Genomic DNA, 24,399 nt, shown 5'->3' on the forward strand with positions numbered 1-24,399 from the left:
TATATCATTGTACTGAATTATTATATTTGCACAGGTACTTCAAAGAATGCCATGGTATTACCATGACAGAATGGCTTTATTCATTCCATGCCAGATTTAAGGTCATATTGCGTTTAAAACTGCAGAAGAAGAAAGCTTGCATGTTTTCTTCTTATAAAGAAATGACAGGGTTTTTTTTGTTTGTTTCGTTTTGTTTTAACACAGTGATCTTTATCTGGAAACTTAATACTGAATCAGTGTGCATATCGCATCTAGTCTTCCACAAAGACACAAACAAACAATAAATAAATAAAGGATGTGAACTACTTCCTGGGTTCCTTAAATTAAATTAGCCCAAAAATAAATACTCGCATAATAAACAATACATTAAATGCGCATTAATTCATTAAAATGAAACAACATAGTAATATAAAACAACATAGTAATATAAAACAACATAGTAACATAAAACAACATAGTCCCTATTGTCACAATTTTACTCAGAATGTCATTCAAAACGCCAAGAAAAAAGTCCATAAGCTCTTAGACGGTTTGTGCTGTCATTAGAAAAAGTCAAGTTCAAGTTAAATTTCCTTTTATGGGAATCCGGTTGTTTACATCCAGACTCAGCAGCTTATTCTTATACTAAATAACATAACAAATCGTTTGAAATTAATTCGCGCTTACCTTAAGCCAGGTAATGCGTCAGCATATCCAGGGAATGTTAAATTCATGCGGTGTTTATCACTATCATACACTCTGTCCCAGCATTAGCGTTCTGAGCGCGCTATTAAACACCCGGAACATACCATCACAACTTGAGAAAAAGGGGTGTGGGTCCAACCAAAACTAGACCTGACCTTAGCATACGAATGTGGAGGCTAAATACACGGATATGTTCCAAGAATCGACTGACAGTATGGAAACATTACATATACATGATATTCAATGATAAATTAACAGAAAGGGCCAGGAATAATTTCAAAAGATCCCATATTTTCAAACATATGTGTGCAGCAGCAACAACAACAACAACAACTATTATTATTATTATTATTATTATTATTATTTATTTCATTTGATTTCAATTTGATTTAGACCAAATATTTTTTAACAAAATTGCATAGAAGTCAGACTGTTATTGTGAAAAGCGACTCATGTACACTAACCCGGATATTGTTTTGTTTATTTACTGGGTTTCAGCAGCAGAGGGCTGCAAATATCCTAACTATTTCATGTACTTCTGCATGGTTGTATCCTGTAAAGTTGTAACTGGATTGTTTTTTGCTCTGTTTTTATTCTGCTGGCGGTGTCTTGAGCATTTCTTGGTGTTAACGAATGTTACCTTAGTGTTTGACCTTAATATAGACACACTTGCTAACAGGTACTGAATGCTTCTGCCTTTTTATATATTTACATAAGTTGACTCTTCCCGTAATAGTATTTTGACCCGATTGTAGCATGTTAAACTGCTCTAAAATATGATTTCTTATGATTAAGTTGCCCAGGTTGAGTTATATGCATTAGTTATGCATATTGTATATGTATATTTATATTAGCCTACAAATTAATATAATGACTATTTATATTATTTTCATTATAGAATCCCTTTTTTACACACACAAAAATATATTGCATATCTGTTCAGTAACTTTTTGGATAAGGTACTATGTCTGCCAGCGACCTCCTTACCAGAAAACAACGAGTGACCAAGTTTAGTATATATGGGCAGCAGATTTTTGCGTTTCTATGCTCAGAATGCTTTCCAAGAATGAAGCAATATTTTTCTCTTTTTTTCTCTATGTAGGCAAAAATCAACAACATGCACCATCATTTCTTGACAACTTTCTTATTGTGTTTCTGTGTTCAGGTGCTTTAACCAGGTGAATGTTGGGAGTTCGAGCCCTGTTTGGAATCGGTCTTCTTGTGACATCACGAGGAGGCTCTGTCCTGACCCATACAGGCGCATGTGCACATGTTGCCAGTAAGATCTACAGTAAAGACCTCGCTCACAGACAGGCTTGCACTATGGCCAATCGGTCTTTGTCAGTCACGTGTGTTTATAATGTGTGACGTCACCGAGGCGCCATTTTGAAGGTATCGTTGCATTGAGCAGTGAACTAAAAGTGTACAGAGCCGTGCAGTAAAGACCGATTAAATCGTCATACTGGAGAAACAGATGCAAACCAAGTAGATACGGTACCGAGATAATCTCAGCAAAAATTTTTAGGAACCGTAATTTATGTAATTTGTCACTGATGATGATTAATAATTAACACCTGATCCATATCAAGTACTTGGGGTGATTGTAAAGGCACTGCACTCTCACTAACATTAGTAGTATTGTTGCATGTCAATCATCATTTGTCAGTGGTACAGTTAGTCCATAATATGATCAAACATTACTGTTGTGAATGTCAGTAATTGTCTTTCTGGCATTTGAGTTTTGCTTAAAAGGTTATTGTACTAATGGTGGACAAGATCTTAGCTCTGAAGCATTGTTATTTTTATCATTGCGATACTATTTTTAATTATATTTTGAATTAGTTTTTAAGTAACAAAAATTATTTTAGTTAACTATAGTAACCCTTCATTGAAGATTCGTTATGTTGCATTATTTGCCATTAAAGTTTGATTTAAAAAATTTACTCACCCTCAGGCCATCCAAGATGTAGATGAGTTTGTTTCTTCATCAAAACAGATTTTGGGAAATTTAGCATAACATCTCTTGCTCACCAATGGATCCTCTGCAGTGAATGGGTGCCGTCAGAATGAGAGTCCAAACGGCTGATAAAAACATCTCAATAATCCACAAGTAATCCACACCACTCCAGCCAATCAATTAACATCTTGCATGTTTGTGAGAAACAAATCCATCAAGACATTTTAACTTTAAACGTTTCCAGTGAAAAGTCCTTTTGTCCTCTCACATCAAAATCCACTGACATATTTGTTTAGAACTGTTTTGGGCTGTTTGATCTGTGCATATTTCTGTCCTGATTCAGACAAGATGACTTTTTCATTGGAAAAAGTAATATTATGGATAGAGGACTTTTATTTTAGCCAGAAGCAAAAGATTGAAGTTAAAAATCTCTTAATGATGAATCTGTTAAACACACAGATTTTGCTTCATAAGATGTTAATTGATGGACTGGAGTGGTGTGGATTACTTGTTGGATCATTGTGATGGTTTTTGTGGACTCTCATTCTGACGGCACCCATTCACTGCAGAGGATCCATTGGTGAGCAAGTGATGTAATGATACATTTCTCCAAATCTGTTCTGATGAAGAAACAAACTCATCTACATCTTGGATGACCTGAGGGTGCATATATTTTCAACCAATTTTGATATTTGGGTGAACTATTCCTTTTAAGTGATGTATGTATTCCCTTAGTTCCTGGCACAAACATAATGAATGTTTGTATTTAATCTTTCTTTCATAGGCAAGAAGAGGCTCAGCACATTGATGAGGAGCTGTTCAATGAGTACAGCTTCAGTGTGGATCAGTTAATGGAGCTGGCCGGTCTGAGCTGTGCCACAGCTGTGTCAAAGGTACATCTGATGCTCCATCAACATGCAGAAAGGATCAAATACAGCTATGTGGTGCATCATACTCATTAAAAGCATTTTTTTGCTTCATATGGTTATCCTCTACAATCACTGCTCAAGAGTCCACTTAGAGTTTTGGTTATCTGTGGGCCAGGAAATAATGGTGGAGATGGGTTGGTTTGTGCTCGACATCTCAAACTGTTTGTGAGTTCATTTTATAGCTGAAAATAACCTTGCTGCACCTGTTTAAATTCGTTCCTTCATTAAACCTAATATTTTATGAAGGTGTATTGACTTATGCACTCATATTGCATGTGAATCTCCCAGGGATATGAACCTTGTACCCAAAGCGCCCCAACAAACAGCTGTTCCAGAATCTTACCACCCAGTGTGAGAAGATGGATATATCCTTCCTGACAGAGTTGCCTGAGGTACAACACAAAACCCCAGCAGTCAATACCACATCTTTTACACTGTAGGGGGGCCAGATATTTTCTTCTTTTCTTTAATATATGATAAAATAATGTGCTAACTGCCCTCAGTGTACTAGTTGTTCATGATTTGCACACCCAGCTGACAGTTTAATATTACGTATTTTTTATATTTATATTTATATTTGTGTATATGTACACTACTGTTCAACATTTTTGGGGTCAATAGAATTTTTTTTTTTAAAGAAATTAACTTTCTTATTCAACATGGATGCATTAAATTGCTCAAATGTGACTTTAAAGATTTACCCACAGAAATATGAAGCACCACAACTGTTTTCAACGTCGATAATAATAAGAAATGTTTCTTGAGCAGCAAATCAGCATATTAGACTGATTTATGAAGGATCATGTGAGACTGGAGTAATGATGCTGAAAACTCAGGCTTTGCATCACAGGAATAAATTACATTTTAAAATATATTAAAATAGAAAACATTTATTTGAAATAGTTTTTACTGTCTTTTTGATCAAATAAATGCAGCCTTATAGTGAGCATAAGAGACTTTCAAAAACATTAAAACATCTTACCAACCCCAAACCTTTGAACAGCAGTGTATATATTTGATATGTGTAATAGTTGTGTATTTCCTCCTCATGCTGTCTTCAGGCTGTTGTGATTGATGAAGTGTATAATTTGGTGGTGGATGCCATCTTTGGATTCAGTTTTAAGGGTGCGGTGCGAGAGCCGTTCGGTGACATCCTCTCCCAACTAAAGAAAATCACTGTGCCCATTGCTAGCGTTGACATACCTTCAGGTGAGAACACACACACATCACTAATTTAATTGCAATCCAAGCATTCAGTAGAAAAAAATGTTTTAGGAGTTTATTGATCTTTTTGATTAGCATTTATGAGCCAAGAGCATTTTTTTATTGTATAAAATGCCTGGTAATAGTAAGTCAACTAGTTTATCATATATGTCTTCTGATTGTGACAAAGTATGTGTCATTTCTTTCACTCTTTAGGTTGGGATGTGGAGAACGGCTGTCCTGATGGGATTCAGCCTGACATGCTCATCTCCCTCACAGCCCCTAAGAAAGCAGCCAATCACTTCAAAGGACGCTACCACTTCCTGGGAGGACGATTTGTTCCTCCTGCACTTGAGAAGAAGTTCCAGCTGAATCTGCCTCCATACCCAGACACTGATTGTGTGTATCAACTGAACTGAGCATTAAGCCCTTCATGTCACTAATCAACAAAAAAAAACACCATGGGTTATAACTTTGATTCCCCTTCAGGAACTCAAGCTGCGTTGAGAATCGCTTTGGGAACGCCCCTGCGTGACCGCGTTCTGAAGCACGTGTAATTGAGCGTTTTTTGAAATCCAGATCACAGCCTTCACGACGGGGCCTTCCGTTTTCCCCCGATCTCCATGCTGAGGTGTCAAGACCGAAAACGGATCTGCGGACCATTATTTTGTCTAAGAGGACCTTGGCTAAACGGTCCTGACACCACCATTGTCAGGTCCCTGAGGGCAGCCCCACCTGGGGAGGAAAGGATAACACCTCAGCTACAGAATACAGTTCGGTTCTCGTCCTCCTCGTTTCAACGTGGTCATTCCCACACTAGTGCGCCCCGAGCAGGCTCTGGTAATGGAACAAGAAGTAGATACTCTTTCCAGGGTCTGTGGGAAGACCATCATCTCACCTGGCACATTAACTGCCTGGAGATGCTGGCCGTGTTTCAAGCTCTGACACACTTTCTTCCAGACCTAACGGGACATCATGTGCTTGTCCGCACAGAGAACACATCGGTGGTCTCCTACATCAATCGGCAGGGGGGTCTGCGTTCGCGCCCCTTGTACAAGCTGGCGCGCCAGATCCTTCTGTGGGCTCAGGGGAAGCTCCTCTCGCTAAGAGCAGTCTACATTCCTGGGTATCTCAATCAGGGGGCAGACATCCTGTCGGCAGATCAGCTGTTTGTTTGCTTTGGTCCGCCAAAGAAAGGATCAAGCAGTGCGACCAAGCAGACTATGAGTAGGTGGGTGGTCGAGGCCATCTCACTAGCCTACGAGTCCTCTGGCCTCCCGTCACCTATGGGGGTCAGAGCGCACTCGACCAGGAGTATGGCGGCCTCCAAGGCTTTCAACTTGGGTGTGGCCTTGCAGGACATTTGTGCTGCAGCGGGCTGGTTCTCTCCGCACACTTTTGTCCGTTTCTATAACCTAGACCTGGCATCTACCCCAGGTTCCCAAGTTCTCGTCTCGCTGCTCCATTGGACTGATTTTACACGTGCTTCAGAACGCGGTCACGCAGGGGCGTTCCCAAAGCGATTCTCGACGCAGCGTCTCGTTCCCTCGGGGAACCATGGTTACGTACATAACCTAGAGACGTTTACCACTCTGAATACTTCTTCCACTTTCATGTAATGGGCAGATATAGAATTGATTAATCATCATCAGTCAATAATTGCGAAACTCCTTATTGCCAAGCATTGTTACCGAATGTTTCAAAGGAATCACTCTAATTAGTTATGTATGAATTTATAAAAACCTCTAATTAAAATAAATTTTAAAAATATATATTTCATTAAAGTTTTTGATGGTTATGGATTTAATGACTAAGCCTGAATAATTACTGCATTATTGTTTTTATTGTGTTTAAATATATTAATGTTACATATTACATATGGAAATGTGTAACATTTCAGATGGCATAAAAATAAAAAATACATAAAGCTACAACTGTATGTTAATGAATATTTTTATAGACAAACAAGTCAGCACACACTTGAGCAGATGTGTAGAGAAAAGAAATGAAGTCCCACACGTTGATGTAGCTTGCATAAAATTCCTTATATTTATTAAAACGACACCGTTTTTTGTGCCTGAATAAGGTCTTAAGACTAAAATAATGCTGTTTCAGTTAATATAATGAATTTTGCAAGTGGCAGCATGCAGTGTACAGAGCTTCTTCCTGTTTCTATAATGAATATGAAATTATTTGCTTCCACGAAAGAACTCAGATCTCACCCTTTTGGAAAATAAACGATCCATAAGCCATAGATTCCTTCCATGAGAAATGTATGACTGTAAAAAGACATTCTACACTGTATATTTTCAATGTATTATATATCAGTCCAAAATATTATTTACTCTGTTGTAAAGATTGAGGAGTTTATATTTTTATCTATAATTTATAGACCCGAAGTCTGTACTGAAATAGAAATTTTGTTCATTTCACACCATATAAATAGCTTTATAATACAGCACAACCCATTTGTGTTTCATCCAAAGTAATTTACATTCATGTCTAGTCATAATTACCAAGAAAACAACTTATTTTAATCTTACATTATCAGTTCCAATTGTTTACATCTTTTAAAAGTAAAAAACAAGCAACAAAACAATAACGCTAAAAAACGCTGGTCCCCTCTTCATTTTGCTCACTGATATGGCATCCAGCGAGGGTCAAGCATGAAGAAATGCCTCCATGCAGGTATGAAGGGATCCATGTCACAGGTAAATGTCTTTGTTTTGCTCTTGATGCCTTTGTCTGGATGTTCATTCATCTGTTCAGGAGCTGTTACAGCAGGACCGTCTCTCCTCATTAAACTCGCTGGAAGGGCCCAGAGTCACTGCGCTGATCGAACCTCTGGTGACCTCTTTACTAGCAACCTTCTTGTGTATTGCTGATGGAGGAAACATAAATGAACATTGTCTTCATGCATTTAAAGTCAGATAAAGTCAAGAATATTTACTATATGTGACCCTGGACCACAAAACCAGTCAGAAGGGTCAATTTTTCGAAATTGAGATTTATACATCATCTGAAAGCTGAATAAATAAGCTTTCCATTGATGGATAGTACAATATTTGGCCGAAATACAACCATTTGAAAATCTGGAATCTGAGGGTGCAAAAAAAATCAAAATATTGAGAAAATCGCCTTTAAAGTTGTCCAAATGAAGTTCTTAGCAATGCATATTACTAATCAAAATGAAGTTTTGATATATTTACAGTAGGAAATTTACAAAATATCTTTATGGAACATGATCTTTACTTAATATCCTAATGATTTTTGGCATAAAAGAAAAATCTATAATTTTGACCCATACAATGTATTTTTGGCTATTGCTACAAATATACTCCAGCGACTTAAGACTGGTATTGTGCTCCAGGGTCACATATATGCTATACATACACTAGTGGCCAAAAGTTTGGAATAATTAGGATTTTTAAATGATTTTGAAAGATATTTCTATGTATCTTACGCCCAATAGGGCTGCATTTATTTGATAAAAAAAACTAATATTGTGAAATATTATTACAATTTAAAATAACTTTCTATTTGAATATTTTTTCAAATGTAATTTATTCCTGTGAATTCAGCATCATTACTCCAGTCTTCAGTGTCACATGATCCTTCAGAAATCATTCTAATATACTGATTTGCTGCTCAATTATTAATGATGCTTATTATCATCAGTGTTGAAAGCTGTTGTGCTGATTACTATTTTTGTGGAAACCATAGTTCATTGTTTTCAGGTATATTTGATGAACAAGAAAGTTCAAAAGAACAGCATTTATTTTAAATAGAAATCTTTTGTAACATTATAAATGGTTCTACTGTCACCCTTGATTAAATTAATACATCCTTGCTAAAAATAATTGTTTTGTGTTTTTCATACTGACTCTAAAAATTTGAATGGTAGTGTAACATAGTTTCCATAAGAATATTAAGCAGCAAAAACTGTTTATGACATTGATAATAAGAAATGTTTCTTGCACAGCAAATCAGTATATTAGAATGATTTCTGAAGGATCATGTGACTCTGAAGACTGGAGTAATGATGCTGAAAAATCAGCTTCGCATTACAGGAATAAATTACATTTTAAAATAGAAAGCAGTTCTTTTGTTAATGTATGTTTTTATTACGTTTTGTTACGTTACGTTTATTACGTTTTATTTTATTACATTCTTGTTTCACAATATCACTGTGTTTACTCTTGATCAAATAAATGCAGTCTTGGTGAGCATAAGAGATGACTTTATCTTTCAAAAGCAATAAAAAATTCGTAATTAATCCAAACTTTTGGCTGCCAGCGTAAATCTCGTAAAATTTTGCTGTGCTTATGTTAATCAGTGACTTGAAGTAAAAAGAAAACTCACCTGTTAGAACTTCAAGGAAGGCAGATTCAACATTAGTTGACTCTAATGCAGAGGTCTCCATAAAAAGCAAGCCTTTGGCCTCTGTTTTATCAAATAAATAAACAATACTTTTAAAAATAAATGGTTAATCATTTAACAACATATAAGATGAGTATGTCTTAAAGGCAAAGCTCATTCAAAAATGAAAATTCTTAAAGGGGTCATATGATGTTACTAAAAAGAACATTATTTGGTGTAATGAAATGTGTTTATGCGGTTTAAGGTTAAAAAAAAACATTATTTTCCACATATTGTTCCTCTCTTTATAAAAGACTCTTAACTTTTATAAAGAATATCTCTTTGGATTTGAGACTTTAGTCTTTGCAACTTTACAGATCTTCTTTATGCACCAAGAGCTTGTAACACTCCAAAGAGAAAGGAAAAATTGAAATCGCATCATATGACCCCTTTAATGAAAATTCCTGTGTGACTTTCATTCTTCTGTGGAACACAAAAGAAGATATTTTGAAAAATTTAGACAATATTAGACCCCACTGACTTTCATTGTATGTACCAAAAAAAAATAAAAAATCTAAATATTGTTTTTTGTGTTCTGCAGAAGAAAAAAAGTCGGAACAACATGAGGGTGAGTAAATGATGACACAATTTTGGTGAACTTTCTCTTTAAGGGTTAAAATGTCTGAAACAAAGAGTTATGAAATGCATTGACACCTGCAAAGACCTTAGCCTCCTCTGTTGGCACAGTGCGTACATTTAACAGGTCACTTTTATTTCCCACAAGCATGACTACTATATGAGAATCAGCATGGTCATTACAGCTCCTTTAGCCATCGCTCGACGTTCTCATACGTCAGGTGCTTGGTGATGTCATAAACCAGCAGAGCACCCACGGCTCCCCTGTAATACCTACAAGAGACAAAAACTACTCATTATTACATATGCAGAAACAGGAAGTGGATATTAGCTCAGATCGTGCTTTATGATTCATTATTTTGTTTACAATGATGAGAAAGGTCCTTTTTTCATAATCATAACCTATCATATCTCTTTTCACAGGTATTCATCTCCAATACCATTCAAAAGGTTGGGGTCAGTAAATTTTTAAAGAAGTTAATACTTTTATTCAGCAAGAATGTAGTAACCTGATTAAAAGTGACAGTAAAGAAATGTATAATATAATAAAAAGTACATTTAAAATAAAGCATGTTCTTTTGAACTTTCTATTCATCAAAGAATCATGAAAAAAACTTACACAACAATATTAAACAAAACTATTTTCAATATTATTGATAATAATGAGAAATGTTTCTTGAGCAGCAAATCAGCATATTTCTGAAGGATCATGTGACACTGAAGACTGGAGTAGTGATGCTGAAAAAGCAGCTTTGTATCATAGGAGTAAATTACATTTTAAAATGACATTTTTTACATTTTAAATAATTATTATGTAAAATTACTAGTGCTGTCAATCGATTAATCGCGATTAATCGCATCCAAAATAAAAGTTTTTGTTTACATAATATATGTATGTTTGCTGTTTATATTTATTATGTATATATAAATACACACACAAGCATGTATATATTTCCGAAAAATATGTTATGTTTATATATTAAATATATGTATTTATAATATAAATTTTATGAATATAAACATAAACATGTAAATACATGTAAATATTTAAAAAAGATATACTGTATGTGTGTGTATTTATATATACATAATAAATATACACAGAACACACATATATTGTGCAATCAAACATTTTATTTTGTATGCGATTAATCGCGATTAATCGTTTGACAGCACTACAAAATTACAAATTTAAAATATATTAAAATGGAAACTTATTTCAGGTTGTAGCAATATTTCACTGCATTGCTCTTTTTTTACTGTAATTTTGATCAAATAAATCAGCCTTGGTGAGCATAAGAGACATATACTTATAACTGTTTATACTTTTATACTGTTATACTTTTAACTGTTGCCCAGATTAAAAAAAGGAGTGGTTCTGGGTGTGATGCTCAATCGATCACTACAAATTCCACAGCCAGCATTTATCTTAAATAAGGATTCATACATAGACAATACATAGATCAGATATATCCTTAGGATTTAATGACAAATATTTTGGGATAAGGAAATGAGTGACTTACGCGGAGGTAATAGCCCTGTAGCGCTCTAGACCTGCAGTGTCCCAGATCTGGGCCTTGATGGTAATACTATCCACTTGAATGGAGCGAGTGCTGAATTCCACCCCAATGGTTGTACGGCTGTCATGATTGAACTCGTTTTTGGTAAATCTTGACAGTAGGTTGCTCTTTCCAACCCCTGATTCCCCAATTAAAACCACTGAAAGACAACAAAAACCTTTTAGCTCACTTTAATTGATTGACTTTCTATTCTAATTCACAAAATTTGAATAAAAATTAAAGAGGGTGACAAGACAAAAAATAACCATTTTATTAAATTTTTTACATGCTCAAGATTATTATCATTATCATTCAGACCGTAAAAACTGTCTGAGATAAATCTGATCTCCAGTCAACTGACTAAAACTTACCTTTGAAGACAAAGTTGTAGGCTAAATCTGTCCCCATGTTCAACCCTAGCAGTTATGTCTCAGTCTGTATTTAGTGCTTACTTGTTACTCTAGCTCAAAATCCACTGGGAGGAGAAAAGCAGATGCTCAAGTTTCTAAAAAGGTTTATCGATCCATTCTTGTGCTGGTCTAAAGGCAGATTCCACACAGCTACACTCTTCTTTGAGACAGTTGGGGTGGGGGAGCAGGTGAAACAGGTAGAACCACTGACACACAATGGGAGTGACTTCACACTCTCGCACAAAACTGTTAAATCACAGTTCTTTCTCAATACAACAGTACATGTATCCAATTTGTATGTCTGTAGACATACAGCTGAGTCATAAACCTAGCTGTCCTGCATCAACATGTACATGTCACGTTCACAACTCCTACTGACAGGTTCAGTTCCTGTAAACATAAAATAAAGGGGTTTCACTTAATATGCCATGACATATAAACAAGGATGTCCTATTTCAATACAAAAGCTTTGAATGAAAATGCAGATTTACTTTATTTTGATGCAAATGTACCTGTTTGGACGAGTGTTGTTTCATGTTAGGCTGGTAAATCACACCTCTGCTGTTCATGCAGCATTTGCATGTCAGTATTTTTGCATATTGTTGGGTATCTACAGCTCATTGTTATATTAATAAACTGCATGTTTGATTTTAAGGACTGTTTTGTTACTTTTGTATGATGGTACTGTGTATTTTGCCACAGATGTCCTGTCAGTGTACAGTCTAGGTCCTGAAACACTGATATAGCACTGCTCTGACACTGCTGTGAGCAATATTAAGAGCAAAGATTAAGTAATTTCACAACAAAAAAAGAGCAAAGGACGCAGTAAATCAGAATTAAACAGCCACAAAAGCGTGACGGTTCATCCTCCTGTCCTGTGGGCGGCAGCACTGCGCTGACGTGTTGTATTGAATCGCGAAACGCTACGCTACAGAGGAAAGCGAATCACTTCCGTCAGAACGCACGCCGGGTTCATCATGGCGGCGGGGCCGATTTCAGAACGAAATCAAGGTAAATTTAATAATTCTAAACTCGTAGGGATACTTGAATGCACTTTATTTAAGACAAGAAAAGTATTGCAGAACTATGGAAAGATTTAAGCTTTTCATATCTGCCATTCATTCAAATATGCTTGCAAATAGCAAAGAAAAGTTTTGGTTTTAATTTAGATTGAGTGTATCAAACTAATATAATATATGTGTATAAATACTATTAGTAGTAGAAATAATCATCAAAATAATGTGTATTTTATTTTATACGTGCCTTATCTTTGTGTCCAATGCAATAGTGTTCATTTTTATTTTTTTTAAGATGCCACTGTATATGTGGGAGGTCTTGATGAGAAGGTCTCTGAACCTTTGTTATGGGAGCTTTTCCTGCAAGCTGGTCCTGTTGTAAACACACACATGCCCAAAGACAGGGTAACAGGACAACATCAGGGTGAGTTACCTTATCTTTGAGCCTTCAGAGAAAACATTCTAACATTTTTGATGCTTTTAAGTTGATATTTCTCTCTAATCTTCAGGTTATGGCTTTGTGGAGTTCCTCAGTGAAGAGGATGCAGACTACGCCATAAAGATCATGAACATGATCAAACTTTACGGCAAACCCATCCGAGTCAACAAGGCTTCGGCACACAACAAGAACCTCGACGTCGGTGCCAACATCTTCATTGGCAACTTAGACCCTGAGATCGATGAGAAACTCCTTTATGACACTTTCAGCGCTTTCGGCGTGATCCTTCAGACACCGAAGATCATGCGAGATCCGGACACGGGCAACTCGAAGGGTTATGCTTTCATCAACTTTGCCAGTTTTGATGCCTCCGATGCAGCTATTGAGGCCATGAATGGCCAGTATCTCTGCAATCGGCCCATCACGGTTTCATACGCCTTTAAGAAAGACTCAAAAGGCGAGAGGCACGGCTCGGCTGCAGAGCGCCTCCTGGCCGCCCAGAATCCACTTTCACAGGCCGATCGTCCCCATCAGCTTTTCGCAGACGCTCCACCACCTCCCACACTTCCTACACCGGTCATGACTGCCCTTGGAACAGGGATTCCAATTCCAGGTTAGTTGAAGGGATAGTCGACCAAAAATGAAAATTCTGTCATTTACTCATCCTCATGTTGTTCTAAACCCATAAGACATTGGTTCGTCTGTGAAACACAATTAACTTTTTTTTTTTTTTTTTTTTTTTAAACCTGGGTTCTTGTAGGACAGAAAAATCATAAATGAAATCCACTGGCATTTGTGGAGATTTGTAATTTCCTCTGGGTTGGTGTCATGCTATCACAATCACAGCTGACAGTTTTGTTCAAAAACATTATATTATATTTTCCATGATATATATATATGACTATCTGCATGAATAATTTTCCGTTTTCCGGCTAACACCCTCTCTCTGCAGGACGAACCCTCACCACCCATTTCCACACGGAGAATCTCACGCTCACATGCACATCCTTTCTGCTTAAACTACTCCATTAGAGCACTGGAGGTGTCAGGTGAAAGTGTATGTGTGGATATGTGTCTGTCTCTAATAGATTTCGAACATCTGATGCCATCTCTCACGTTAGTTCACATATTGTGATGTGAATACAGAGCATCAGTAACAGACAGTGTCACAGCAGGTCTCAGGTCAGCTGTGTGTGTGAGACTTACAGCACAGAAAGCAGGATTTGTGGAAGCTTTGCCCTTCACACTGAACCTCCTCAGCGAAATACACCGACTTCTTACAGCAGCCACACTTGTTTCCTCCTCCCAGCGGCATCCTGACAGTATTAATGCATGCAGACTTTAAAACATGCACAAATTGCTTCACAAATGCATCAGGCTTTATTGCATTTGCATATCATTTTTGCAATTTCTGTTTATGTGTTTTCACAGTTTCAATTCAATTCTTTTTATATGAAGATACATTTTGACTGGATAAAAGATCATTTGTCATTGCCATTGTTTTTAAAGTACAATAAAATGGCTACATGCTGGTTTTTGTAAGTCATGGAAGAATATGCACATAATTATGGATGATTTATGTTACTTTGTAATACTTTACAATAGGGTTTCATTGGTTAACATTAGCTAACATGAACTAACAATTAAAACAGTTATTAATGTCAATTTCAACATTCACGAATATGTTTTATTTAATCAAAAGTTACAATAATGTACAGTATTTGAAAAATAATGTGTTTTTTGAACATTAAAGCATGTCAACATATTCTGTTACAGCAAATACACAAAATAATGATCTTTAAAAAAGCATCATTTGACCCCTTTAAGCAGAATCAATGATGCAAACTACTTAAAATGAGACAAATTCTCCTATAAAGCAGCTTTAAAAAGACAATATTAGTGTCATTATTCAGTTCTGGTCAGTTCAGTGTTGATTCAATTCAATAACAGTCTAATGTTAGTCAAAAAGAAGCTCTACACAAGGCAATATTGTCATTTTTCAGCTTGAGCCAATTTAATGACGATTCAGTTTACTTCCGTAACACTATGTTGAAAAATTTGTCAGTTATGAAACAATTTTAATTCATCTTTAAAGCAGCTCTGATTGACTCATCTAGCACATCAAGTATCGGTGTCGATCATTGTTTAGCTTAAAAGCATAATTTAAATCTGTTCGTCATATAAAGTGATCATATCTCTTTTGAAGACTTGGAATAAACTGCTCCATTCTTATGGATTCCTTTTATGACACATTTATAAACTTTTTGGGTCTTTTAAGTTTTGATTAACTGGACTTTCAATGGAGGGACAGAAACCTCACAGGTTTTATTAAAAATATCTTAACTTAAATCTTATGGGTTTGGAACGACATGAGGGTGAGTAAACGATAACAGAATTTTCATTTTTGTGTGAACTAGCCCTCTAATGTAAGGATCTTGGACCCAAATATGTTTCCTCTTATTACTGGTACAATAAATGTTTTTTGTGTAATTTTTTTGTAGGAATGCCACCTCCTGGTGCTTTCCCACCTGTTCCTCCACCTGGCACAATGCCTCATCATGGGATGCCACCCAATATGCCCATGCCTCCTGCACCAGGTACTCCTGGATCACAGGCTGGCGGCGCAGGGCCCCCGCCGGGACCACCGCCCTTCCCTCCTGCGGGAATGAATCCACCAGGAATGCCGCCCATGCCGATGCCTCCGTCAGGACCTCCAGGAATGGTGCCTCACCCACCTGGATCTTCTCAACCAAGAGCGCCACCTCCACCCGGCATGCCTCCTCCACCCATGGGTGTCCCTCCCAGAGGACCGTTTGGTCCCCCAATGGGTACGTGTGTGAAGAAGTGCCTTGTTGTGCTTTTAAACGGAAGCAAAATAGACGTAATCTGTTAAGCAATAATTCCTCCCCTCTTTTACAGGTCCACCAATGCATCCAGGTATGAGGGGACCTCCTCCGCCAATGCCACCTCCAGGTTATGGTGCCGGCCCACCCAGACCCCCGCCCTTCGGCTTTCAGAGAGGGCCTCCCATGCCGCCACGTCCTCCTGCACCACCGAGGGGTCCAGTGAGAGCACCAATGCCTCCCTAAACCCTAATGTGAAGACCTTTTTGAAAGCTTTGTCAGTTTTATTTATATTCTGTACTTTGATAGATGGATCTCTTGCTTCTTTGTGTACTGATTTCTTAATTTTGATCAATGTACCTATTCAGAATTAGCAAGAATAAACTATTTTATATAACTGTGTCATTTTATTATTCTTATTTCTTATTTGAAGTACTGTTTTAAGTACAGAAGCAATGATGCATTAAATTGTTCGAAAGTGACTCTAGACATTTATAATGTTACAAAAGACTTCTATATCAAATAAATGCTGCTCTTTTGAACTTTTTATTAAACAAGGAATCCTGAAAATGTGTCAGGGTTTCCGCAAAAATGTTTTCAACATTAATAAGAAATGAGCAGCAAACCAGCATATTAGAATGATTAGTGATGGATCATGTGACACTGAAGACTGGAGTAATGATGCTGAATATTCAGCTTTGCATCACAGAAGTAAATTACATTTTAAAATATATTAACATGGAAATTATATTTAAATTGAAATATTACACAAAATTACTGTTTTACTGTATTTGATCAAATAAACGAATCCTTGGTGAGCAGAAGAGACCTTAAATGTAAAATAAAATAAAAATCTTACCCCAAAATGTATGATTAGTCTTGAAAAATCACACATTTAGTGTTGTGGTGTGCACAATGTTCTTTTACTGGGTTGTATATAACCTGAGCAACAGAAAATGTACGCAGAAGCCACAAATTGATCATTACAATATTTTTAATCAAAAATAAGTCAAAAGCTTTATACATCACATAAGCACATAACACAAGTGGAGGAAAACACTAAGCTCAAGATTTTGCATTTACACCACTGTAGCTTCATAAATTGTAGTGCCAGTATATTACTGTGGCTCATGTTTACAATGTGAGGATGAGAAACATTCATAATTTTATGAATGTTTAAAAGGACAAATAATTACATAATTCCTTCGCGAGAAGTTTATGCATCTCAACTGCTTAAAATTGACCATTTCTGCTGAGGTTACTACATTTACGTCCTTGACAAACATCACTTACTATCACTATTTTCTGTTTTATAGCATTTATACATTTCAATCACTTCTGATCTTGCCATCTATTGCAGATATCAGCATGTCAGATAATTATGCACCTCAGAAACCACTTATTTTTTCATAACTCAGGGAGGTCACAATTATGCATTTTAACATACAAAACCCTGATACTGAATTGAGACTTTTTACATTTGTGAAAGCTTTTTTCTTTGTCACTTTGCACAAGAGCTCTCAACTTAATATTCAAAGTAATTAAACATATCATACATAGGCAGAGAAAAAAAAAAAATATATATATATATATATGTTACACAAGGAATGTGAGTTAAATGTTAAATGGGAATTATGCTTTATACCCACTGAAACAAATACCATATATGCAATAATGCAGAATCCTTTGAGTGAAAACTAAACATGACCAAAGGCACTTTTAATTAACCTATAGATTTTAAAATCGCCAAACAGAAAAAAAAAGACTGACTACAAATCAAATTCTTGAAATTGGTGCATTATTTTACTTCCAATGCACAGAACACATGACTGCTGCAATCTGAGATGAAGTTTCGTTGTTTAATTTCAAAAGCAATGAAACTAATTATCTGAATAAGGCAGCTACATTTCTAGGGGATCTCAAAAAACATACAGTTTGCTAAGAGTTCTATCCTGAGTGAACCTTTTCCAGCTGTTTTGAAGAACCCCATCTAGGACAAATCAGGGGTGACCACTTTTAAAGACACTACAGATACAGACTCCCAGAAATAATCATTTTCCCTGGTCGCGCGCGTGTGTGTGTGTGTGCATATGATGCACATTGTGGTTGTTTCTTTGTGAACTTTCATTTGAAGCAAGAAACATTAACCTGAACAGAACAAGGAAATAAATTACAAAAAGGACTTAACTGCCAAAAAATCTAAATAAACCAAAGCAAAACTGTGCTGATGCACTCTTTGGTTGCTTAAGCACTGAGTCCACGCTCTTGGGCCATCTTTTATGAAATGACTTCCGTGTGACCCGCCGTGGCTTCCACTAAAGTTATCTGCTCGTCCGCAGAGTCGATCTCTTCTGTTTTGATGACTATGCCACCATCTGAAAACATGACTACTTCCTCTTCTGCCTCCGTTGTTTCTTCGAAACCAACCTCTTCCTGCACAAACACGACTTGCTCCTGGTCCAGGGCTGTTGTACCGTTGGGCTGTCCGTTTTCCATGGCTTCCAGTTTCATGCGGTACCCCTCTGCTTCCTGCTCTTTGCAGAGCAACTGCTGACGATAGGATTGAGCTTTCCTGTTGGCTTCCTGTAACTGCCACTGGAGATGCTCCTGGAGATTAAAGATAGAATCAAGATGGAGTGGGGTGATTTTTAACATCTGGATGTTTTGCTCTTAGGATGTTTTTTTTTTACATCTAGTTGCACTCACTGTTTCACTGGTCTCTGCATTATTGGATGAAACTTCGATTTTCCTTTTACGGGCAGGAGGTTCGGAGTCATCTACCACTTCCTCTGTGATTTGATTGGCTGGAACTGCCAATACTACTAAAAAAAAAAAAAAACACCAGAAATAATGACAGAAAATACAGTGAAAATATACTGTATCTGAAAAAATAGAGGTATATAAACCCAAAAGAAATTAATACCTTTATTTAGCAAGGATGCATTAAATTGATCAAAAGTGACTGCAAATTACTTTTACATTGTTACAAACAAATTCTATTTCAAAAGGAATACTGGAAGGAATTTTAAAATATATTCAAATAGAAAATAGTTATTTGGAATTGTAATATTTCACAATTTTACTGTTTTAATCTATTTTTGATTAAATAAATGCAGCTTTGATGAGTATACACTGGCATTTTAATGCCATATTAAAAAAAAAAGATTTTTTTGCATAGAAGCTAACAGAAAAATGTTGTTTCTGCCAATACTGTAATTTTTTCCCTCTGGAAATATTACCTTTATTCTTAAAATATTTAGACTTTAATATCGTATTTCTACAACTTTATTCTTGTATTGTTACGACTTTATTCTGGTAATTTTGATTTTTTTTTCTTCTCCAAAATATTATGACTTCAATCTCACAATGCTATGACGTTATTCTCATAATGTTTATTTTATTCTCAAATTATTTCGACTTTATTCTTGTAATCTTATTTTTTTTATTTATGTGGCACTAAATTGCTGTCATACATAAGAGAATTCTTTGAAATATGAAACATTTACAGACCCCAAAATATATTCATCTAAAACTGTAACACTGAGAAGTTCTCTTCAAAATCTAAAATAAGAATAGTTAGTCATACCTTGTCGTCCATCCTGCATTGTGACAAAGAACGGCTGGCCGAGTCCATTTGTCTGCAGATTTCCATGTTGATCTGTTAATATGGTTATGACCCTCTGACCCGATTCATTCACCACTTGCTGGATACTCGAGTCCAAGGCACTGACAGCGATGGCCTCCTCTGTGTCACCTGAAAACAAACAGAAAACAAAAAGCAACTGTTGGTTTAATTACTATTTAAGATCAGAAAAAAGCTTCATATTGCATTATTCCGTTCCATATTTATTTTCTAGTCAACTTATCATACCCAAGTTGGTTTTGATCAAGTCAGTGAGGTTGACGACTCCCCCTTGGATGTTTGGGACGCCCTGAATGATGAACTGTGGGGTGGAGCTGCCGTTTATGATTGACGCTTCGGCATTCCTGTTCACCTGATTCTGCATTCCCTCCTGAAACACACAAAGAGGATTTGTCATCTTTAACATTTCCTAAACTATTCTCTAATGTTTTTCAGTTTTCCCTGAACATGACAAACCTGTAATAGTTGCACAAGTTCAACGTGCTGTATGTCGACAGCGATATCAAAAGCTGATTTGTCAAACTTGCTGAGGGCATGTACATCAGCACCATGTTTGATCAACAGCTCTGCGATGTTGTGATGGCCGTGCTGGGCTGCCCAGTGAAGAGCCGTCATCTTCAACATGTCTTTGGCATTGATATCGGCACCACTCTAAAACATTTAAGAGACTTGCATCAGTCTCCTCGGCTGACAAACTGAGATTTGAAATATTTTCAGTACATTAAAAAAAAAGCATAACAAAAGACAAACATTGTCTTACCCTGATTAATAAATCCACAATGACCTCATGGCCCTCAGTGGCCGCCATGTGCAGAGGGGTCCTGTCCACTTTGGTTCGGGCATCTCTGCTGACACCCGCCCTCAGCAGCACTTCAGCAGTAGAGTAATGACCATGCTGGGCTGCTAAATGTAATGGAGATGTTCCAAGCTGCAAAAAACGTTAGGAGACAAGCAAATGAAAATACGCCAAAGCAGTTTGTAGGTTTGTGTGTATGTGTATATATCTATGCAACAAATTTTGAGCAGAGAATATGACTTTTCCAGTTTTAAAATTCCCTGACACTTTTTTTTTTTTAAATATCATATGTATGCATAAAGAGATGCAGCAAGTTTAATAGGATCGGCCTACGCTTACTTGTACAAGCACATTTGGATGGGAAAAATCTATTTTCATCAGAAAGGACATTTGTATTATGATTTTTTTGTATATACAGTGGGTACGGAAAGTATTCAGACCCCCTTAAATTTTTCACTCTTTGTTATATTGCAGCCATTTGCTAAAATCATTTAAGTTAATTTTTTTTCCTCATTAATGTACACACAGCACCCCATATTGACAGAAAAACACAGAATTGTTGACATTTTTGCAGATTTATTAAAAAAGAAAAACTGAAATATCACATGGTCCTAAATATTCAGACCCTTTGCTCAGTAAAAGTTAAGTGTCAACCAAATGAAAACACCCCAAAGCAATTTGTAGGCGTGTGTATGTGTACACAGGGATTGGAATTCGGCGCGGGATTGCACATAATTCTACTGATTCCCGCAAATATTTCAGCGTGAAAGATGCTCGGGACAGATGACTGAATGTATCATTTGCACGTGCTTTTGAGTCTTACAATTTTAAACATTCAAGTGCTCAATTCAGTACTTGCGCACTCTCTGTGAGACCGCTTTCTGTGAGCTCACACCCAAAGTGCGTGCACATAGAGCTGCATCTGAGAGCGCGCGACTACAGAATGAAGTTGTGTTGCGTCTTATATTGCTCATAAATGGCCAAATACATACAAAATTATGTCAAAATGCCCGTCTTGATGAGTATTCACGTAAAACAGTCGATTTATACTAAACATTGTCAGTATATAGGCTATTAAGTGAATGTAAACAGTTGAGAAACAAAACTTGTGTGTAACAGTTAGAGAGAGGCAGGAGTCTTAAAGAGACAGCAACCTAAATAAACCTGCTGCTGTCTGTCATTAATGTAAAGATTATAATAAAAAAAATAAAATAAAGATTATTCAGTTTCTGTGGTATTTCTGTACCGGAATATTACTGTTATACCTACCTGAAAAACCTAAAGCACTGTTCATTTGAGTTGTATCTTGTTAATGTATTTGTTTGTGCCATTGCTTGTCATTTATCTATTCTTATTTTAATACTGACTGTTTACTTGTTTTTTTTTTAGTTCAAATTAATTCAATTCAGAATTTGAAAAAGTAATTTTTAAGTATCTTCCTCACAATATAAATATGAATCAAAAACATTATAAATTGTAAAACACAAATACACTGGGTGACAAAATATTTAGGTTGGATGATTGTAGTTAAAAAAATATGTCTAAAAAAATACCCTAACTCCCCCCTCAAATTAAAAAATCCCCCCATAAGAGCCAACTAAAGGGGGAATTCCTCCCATTTTCCAAAATGAAATTCAGGCCCCGAGTACGTTTGCAACAAATTTTTAGCTGGGAACGTGACTTTCCCAGGTTTGAAGAAAACAAACAAACAAACTCCGATACAGATACTTCAAAGCATTCTAAATATCATATGTATTAATGGAGGCCATAAAAATGTAGCAAGTTTAATAGGATTAAATTATAAATTAATATGATTATTATTATTTGTATAATGTTAATGCAACAATATGGTATAATTCCCTTCATATTCTACATACAGGTTTTATGAAGGTAAATAAGACTTTTTAAAGACCTTTAAAGGGGTCATATGATGTTGCTAAAAAGAACATTATGTTGTGTATTTGGTGTAATGAAATGCGTTTATGCGGTTTAAGGTTCAAAAAACACATACATTATTGTTTCTCCTCTATGCCCCGCCTTTCTAAAACGCTATGAAGATTTTTTTTTCTGTGCATTCATATAAGAGAGATATACTGGACTGGGGAAATTTTGCTCTGCCACTGACCAATAATAAGTGTCAAACCACATCCTTAACTTCTTTTCAAATTATATAGATTGACTAAATGTAAATTTGACTTGTAATGTGAGATGTGTAGCAAATTAATACAGTTCGTACAGTTATCAAAGTGACCTATATTTTTACAGACATATTTAATTTGCATTTACAAATCTAAAAATGTCGTCTTAAAAAAAAAAAAAAAGCAAAAAAAAAAAAAACTCAAATTTAAAAAATGAAATTATTTTACATGCCGAGATCGTGACGTAGGTATGTGGGGGTGTGTTAGAACGAGCCGTTTTAGGTAGGCGTGGTTGATTCTTAACTTTTATAAAGAATATCTCTTTGGATTTGAGACTTTAGTCTTTGCAACTTTACAGATCTTCTTTATGCACCAAGAGCTTGTAACACTCCAAAGAGAAAGGAAAAATTGAAATCGCATCATATGACCCCTTTAAGGAATAAATTGAAGGGAACTAAATATGTCAGTATGTTCTCTAAATGTAAGTGTCTTGTAGCAACACTTCAAAGTTTGAAAATACAACTTCTAATAGATCTCGGTTACTTTTTAATTCATTTTACACAGAAAAATGTAGGAGTTTTTGTAGTAATGCCTTGTATATAGCACTGCCATTGTAACGTCAATGACATTGACCTTTTTTTTTTTTTAAAGGCAATGATAGCATTGCTTTGTTAATTGACTGTCTCTTGTGAAGTCTAAGAGCATAATTATATTAACTCATAACATTATTGATAACATGACCAACCCAGTCTGTAGTGAACGGAGCTCCATTGGCCATCAGCGTCCTGACCTCATCATCATGACCGTTCCGAGCTGCTTCTAAAAGACGTTTTCCCAAATCCACCAAGGACATCTAGGCAAAGACAGACATATATATATATATATATATATGCACTACAACTTATCCGACTAGCCTAACGTTATTTGCAATCGGTCCAGAATCTAGCGTGCACAGATTTCGACGTGCCGTTTGCGTTTATATTTCATAGGACGTTTAAAAACACATAAACTAGTGCAGTTAACCAGCTGAGCAATGTATTTGTAAGCAAGCAAGCTGATATTCAAAAACGTGAATACATGAACAACAGCTTTCCTGTCCATATCATTAGAAAATAAGTAATGAAAACCAACAGAAATAACAGAGAGCGTATAAATCTTATTAGAATAAATTCCTAAGAACACATACATAAAAACATATGAAATGCATCAGTGGGTGGATATCTAACGGTGGTTTTAAAGCTCGTATTTTACATGCTAAACTCATGTGCCATGTGGAGTCAAACATACAGCCGCGCTGATCACGCACATCCTGCATCTGCGCCACCAACTGATGAGATCTGTGTATATTAAACTTACCTTTATACCCTGTCTGTCGGACGTATATTGGGTGATATTAAAGCACTATATAGTTCTCCCTGCTGTATTTCTCAACTGGCTGAACATAAACATGTCTATGCGTTTAAAGCGCATTCAGATATGGCGGCTGCTTTAACCCCGGAAATAAAAGCGAGCCGTTCAGACCCCGTGGACGTGTCTCAAAACCTAGTTTGCTGCCTACTCAAACAGCATGCTTGGGCCTACTAGATGCGTTTTAACCCCACAAATCCTGCACGAGTCTATGATGCTCAAAATGCTAACTAGGTAGTCAGCTCACTTGGTTTTGAGGCACAGCCTACTATTCAACTGTATAGATACAATTTAAAAATATATATATTTATTTATAAATATATTGTAAGTGTATATAATAAGTGGGTTTTATGTTTAGGCCTACTTTTTTCCCCCTATTG

The 24,399-nt window shown here is 36.2% G+C and overlaps 3 protein-coding genes and 2 pseudogenes across 7 annotated transcripts in view; 2 read left to right on the forward strand and 3 right to left on the reverse strand.

Annotated features, from left to right (window-relative positions):
- LOC107716581 (oxidation resistance protein 1-like) overlaps nt 1-763 on the reverse strand; it is a 56,640-nt gene extending 55,877 nt beyond the window's left edge. For 3 of the 4 annotated variants that reach the window (XM_016523069.1, XM_016523064.1, XM_016523063.1), the window contains exon 1: nt 667-763. The gene's annotated coding sequence lies outside the window, so the exon portion shown is untranslated. The remainder of the gene's footprint in view (nt 1-666) is intronic. The other variant, XM_016523066.1, reaches the window with a different exon arrangement.
- A 404-nt stretch (nt 764-1,167) lies between these two features.
- LOC107716583 (NAD(P)H-hydrate epimerase-like) lies at nt 1,168-5,247 on the forward strand (annotated as a pseudogene).
- A 1,514-nt stretch (nt 5,248-6,761) lies between these two features.
- LOC107716582 (ras-related protein Rab-25-like) lies at nt 6,762-11,914 on the reverse strand (annotated as a pseudogene).
- A 738-nt stretch (nt 11,915-12,652) lies between these two features.
- On the forward strand, nt 12,653-16,429 carry LOC107716574 (splicing factor 3B subunit 4-like). The gene is made up of 5 exons (XM_016523054.1): nt 12,653-12,748; nt 13,049-13,177; nt 13,263-13,805; nt 15,694-16,020; nt 16,112-16,429. The coding sequence occupies exons 1-5, from the start codon at nt 12,715-12,717 to the stop codon at nt 16,279-16,281; spliced, it is 1,203 nt and encodes a 400-aa protein (XP_016378540.1). The 5' UTR covers nt 12,653-12,714; the 3' UTR covers nt 16,282-16,429.
- Nucleotides 16,430-17,011: 582 nt separating this feature from the next.
- On the reverse strand, nt 17,012-24,119 carry gabpb2a (GA binding protein transcription factor subunit beta 2a). 2 transcript variants are annotated; one of them, XM_016523073.1, is made up of 8 exons: nt 23,969-24,119; nt 23,358-23,465; nt 20,439-20,606; nt 20,135-20,329; nt 19,907-20,048; nt 19,622-19,789; nt 18,742-18,854; nt 17,012-18,642 (listed from the first exon to the last, which is right to left on the reverse strand). In XM_016523073.1, exons 2-8 carry the CDS (start codon nt 23,463-23,465, stop codon nt 18,313-18,315), a joined length of 1,224 nt encoding a protein of 407 aa, XP_016378559.1. In that variant the 5' UTR covers nt 23,969-24,119; the 3' UTR covers nt 17,012-18,312. The 2 variants fall into 2 exon arrangements, with proteins under 2 accessions (XP_016378559.1, XP_016378557.1); XM_016523071.1 differs by having other exon boundaries at nt 18,742-18,857.
- Nucleotides 24,120-24,399: the final 280 nt, after the last annotated feature.

The sequence above is a fragment of the Sinocyclocheilus rhinocerous genome, unplaced genomic scaffold, assembly GCF_001515625.1.
Source record: "Sinocyclocheilus rhinocerous isolate Xijiao unplaced genomic scaffold, SAMN03320098_v1.1 scaffold1682, whole genome shotgun sequence".
In the NCBI taxonomy this organism is placed as follows: Eukaryota; Metazoa; Chordata; class Actinopteri; order Cypriniformes; family Cyprinidae; genus Sinocyclocheilus; species Sinocyclocheilus rhinocerous.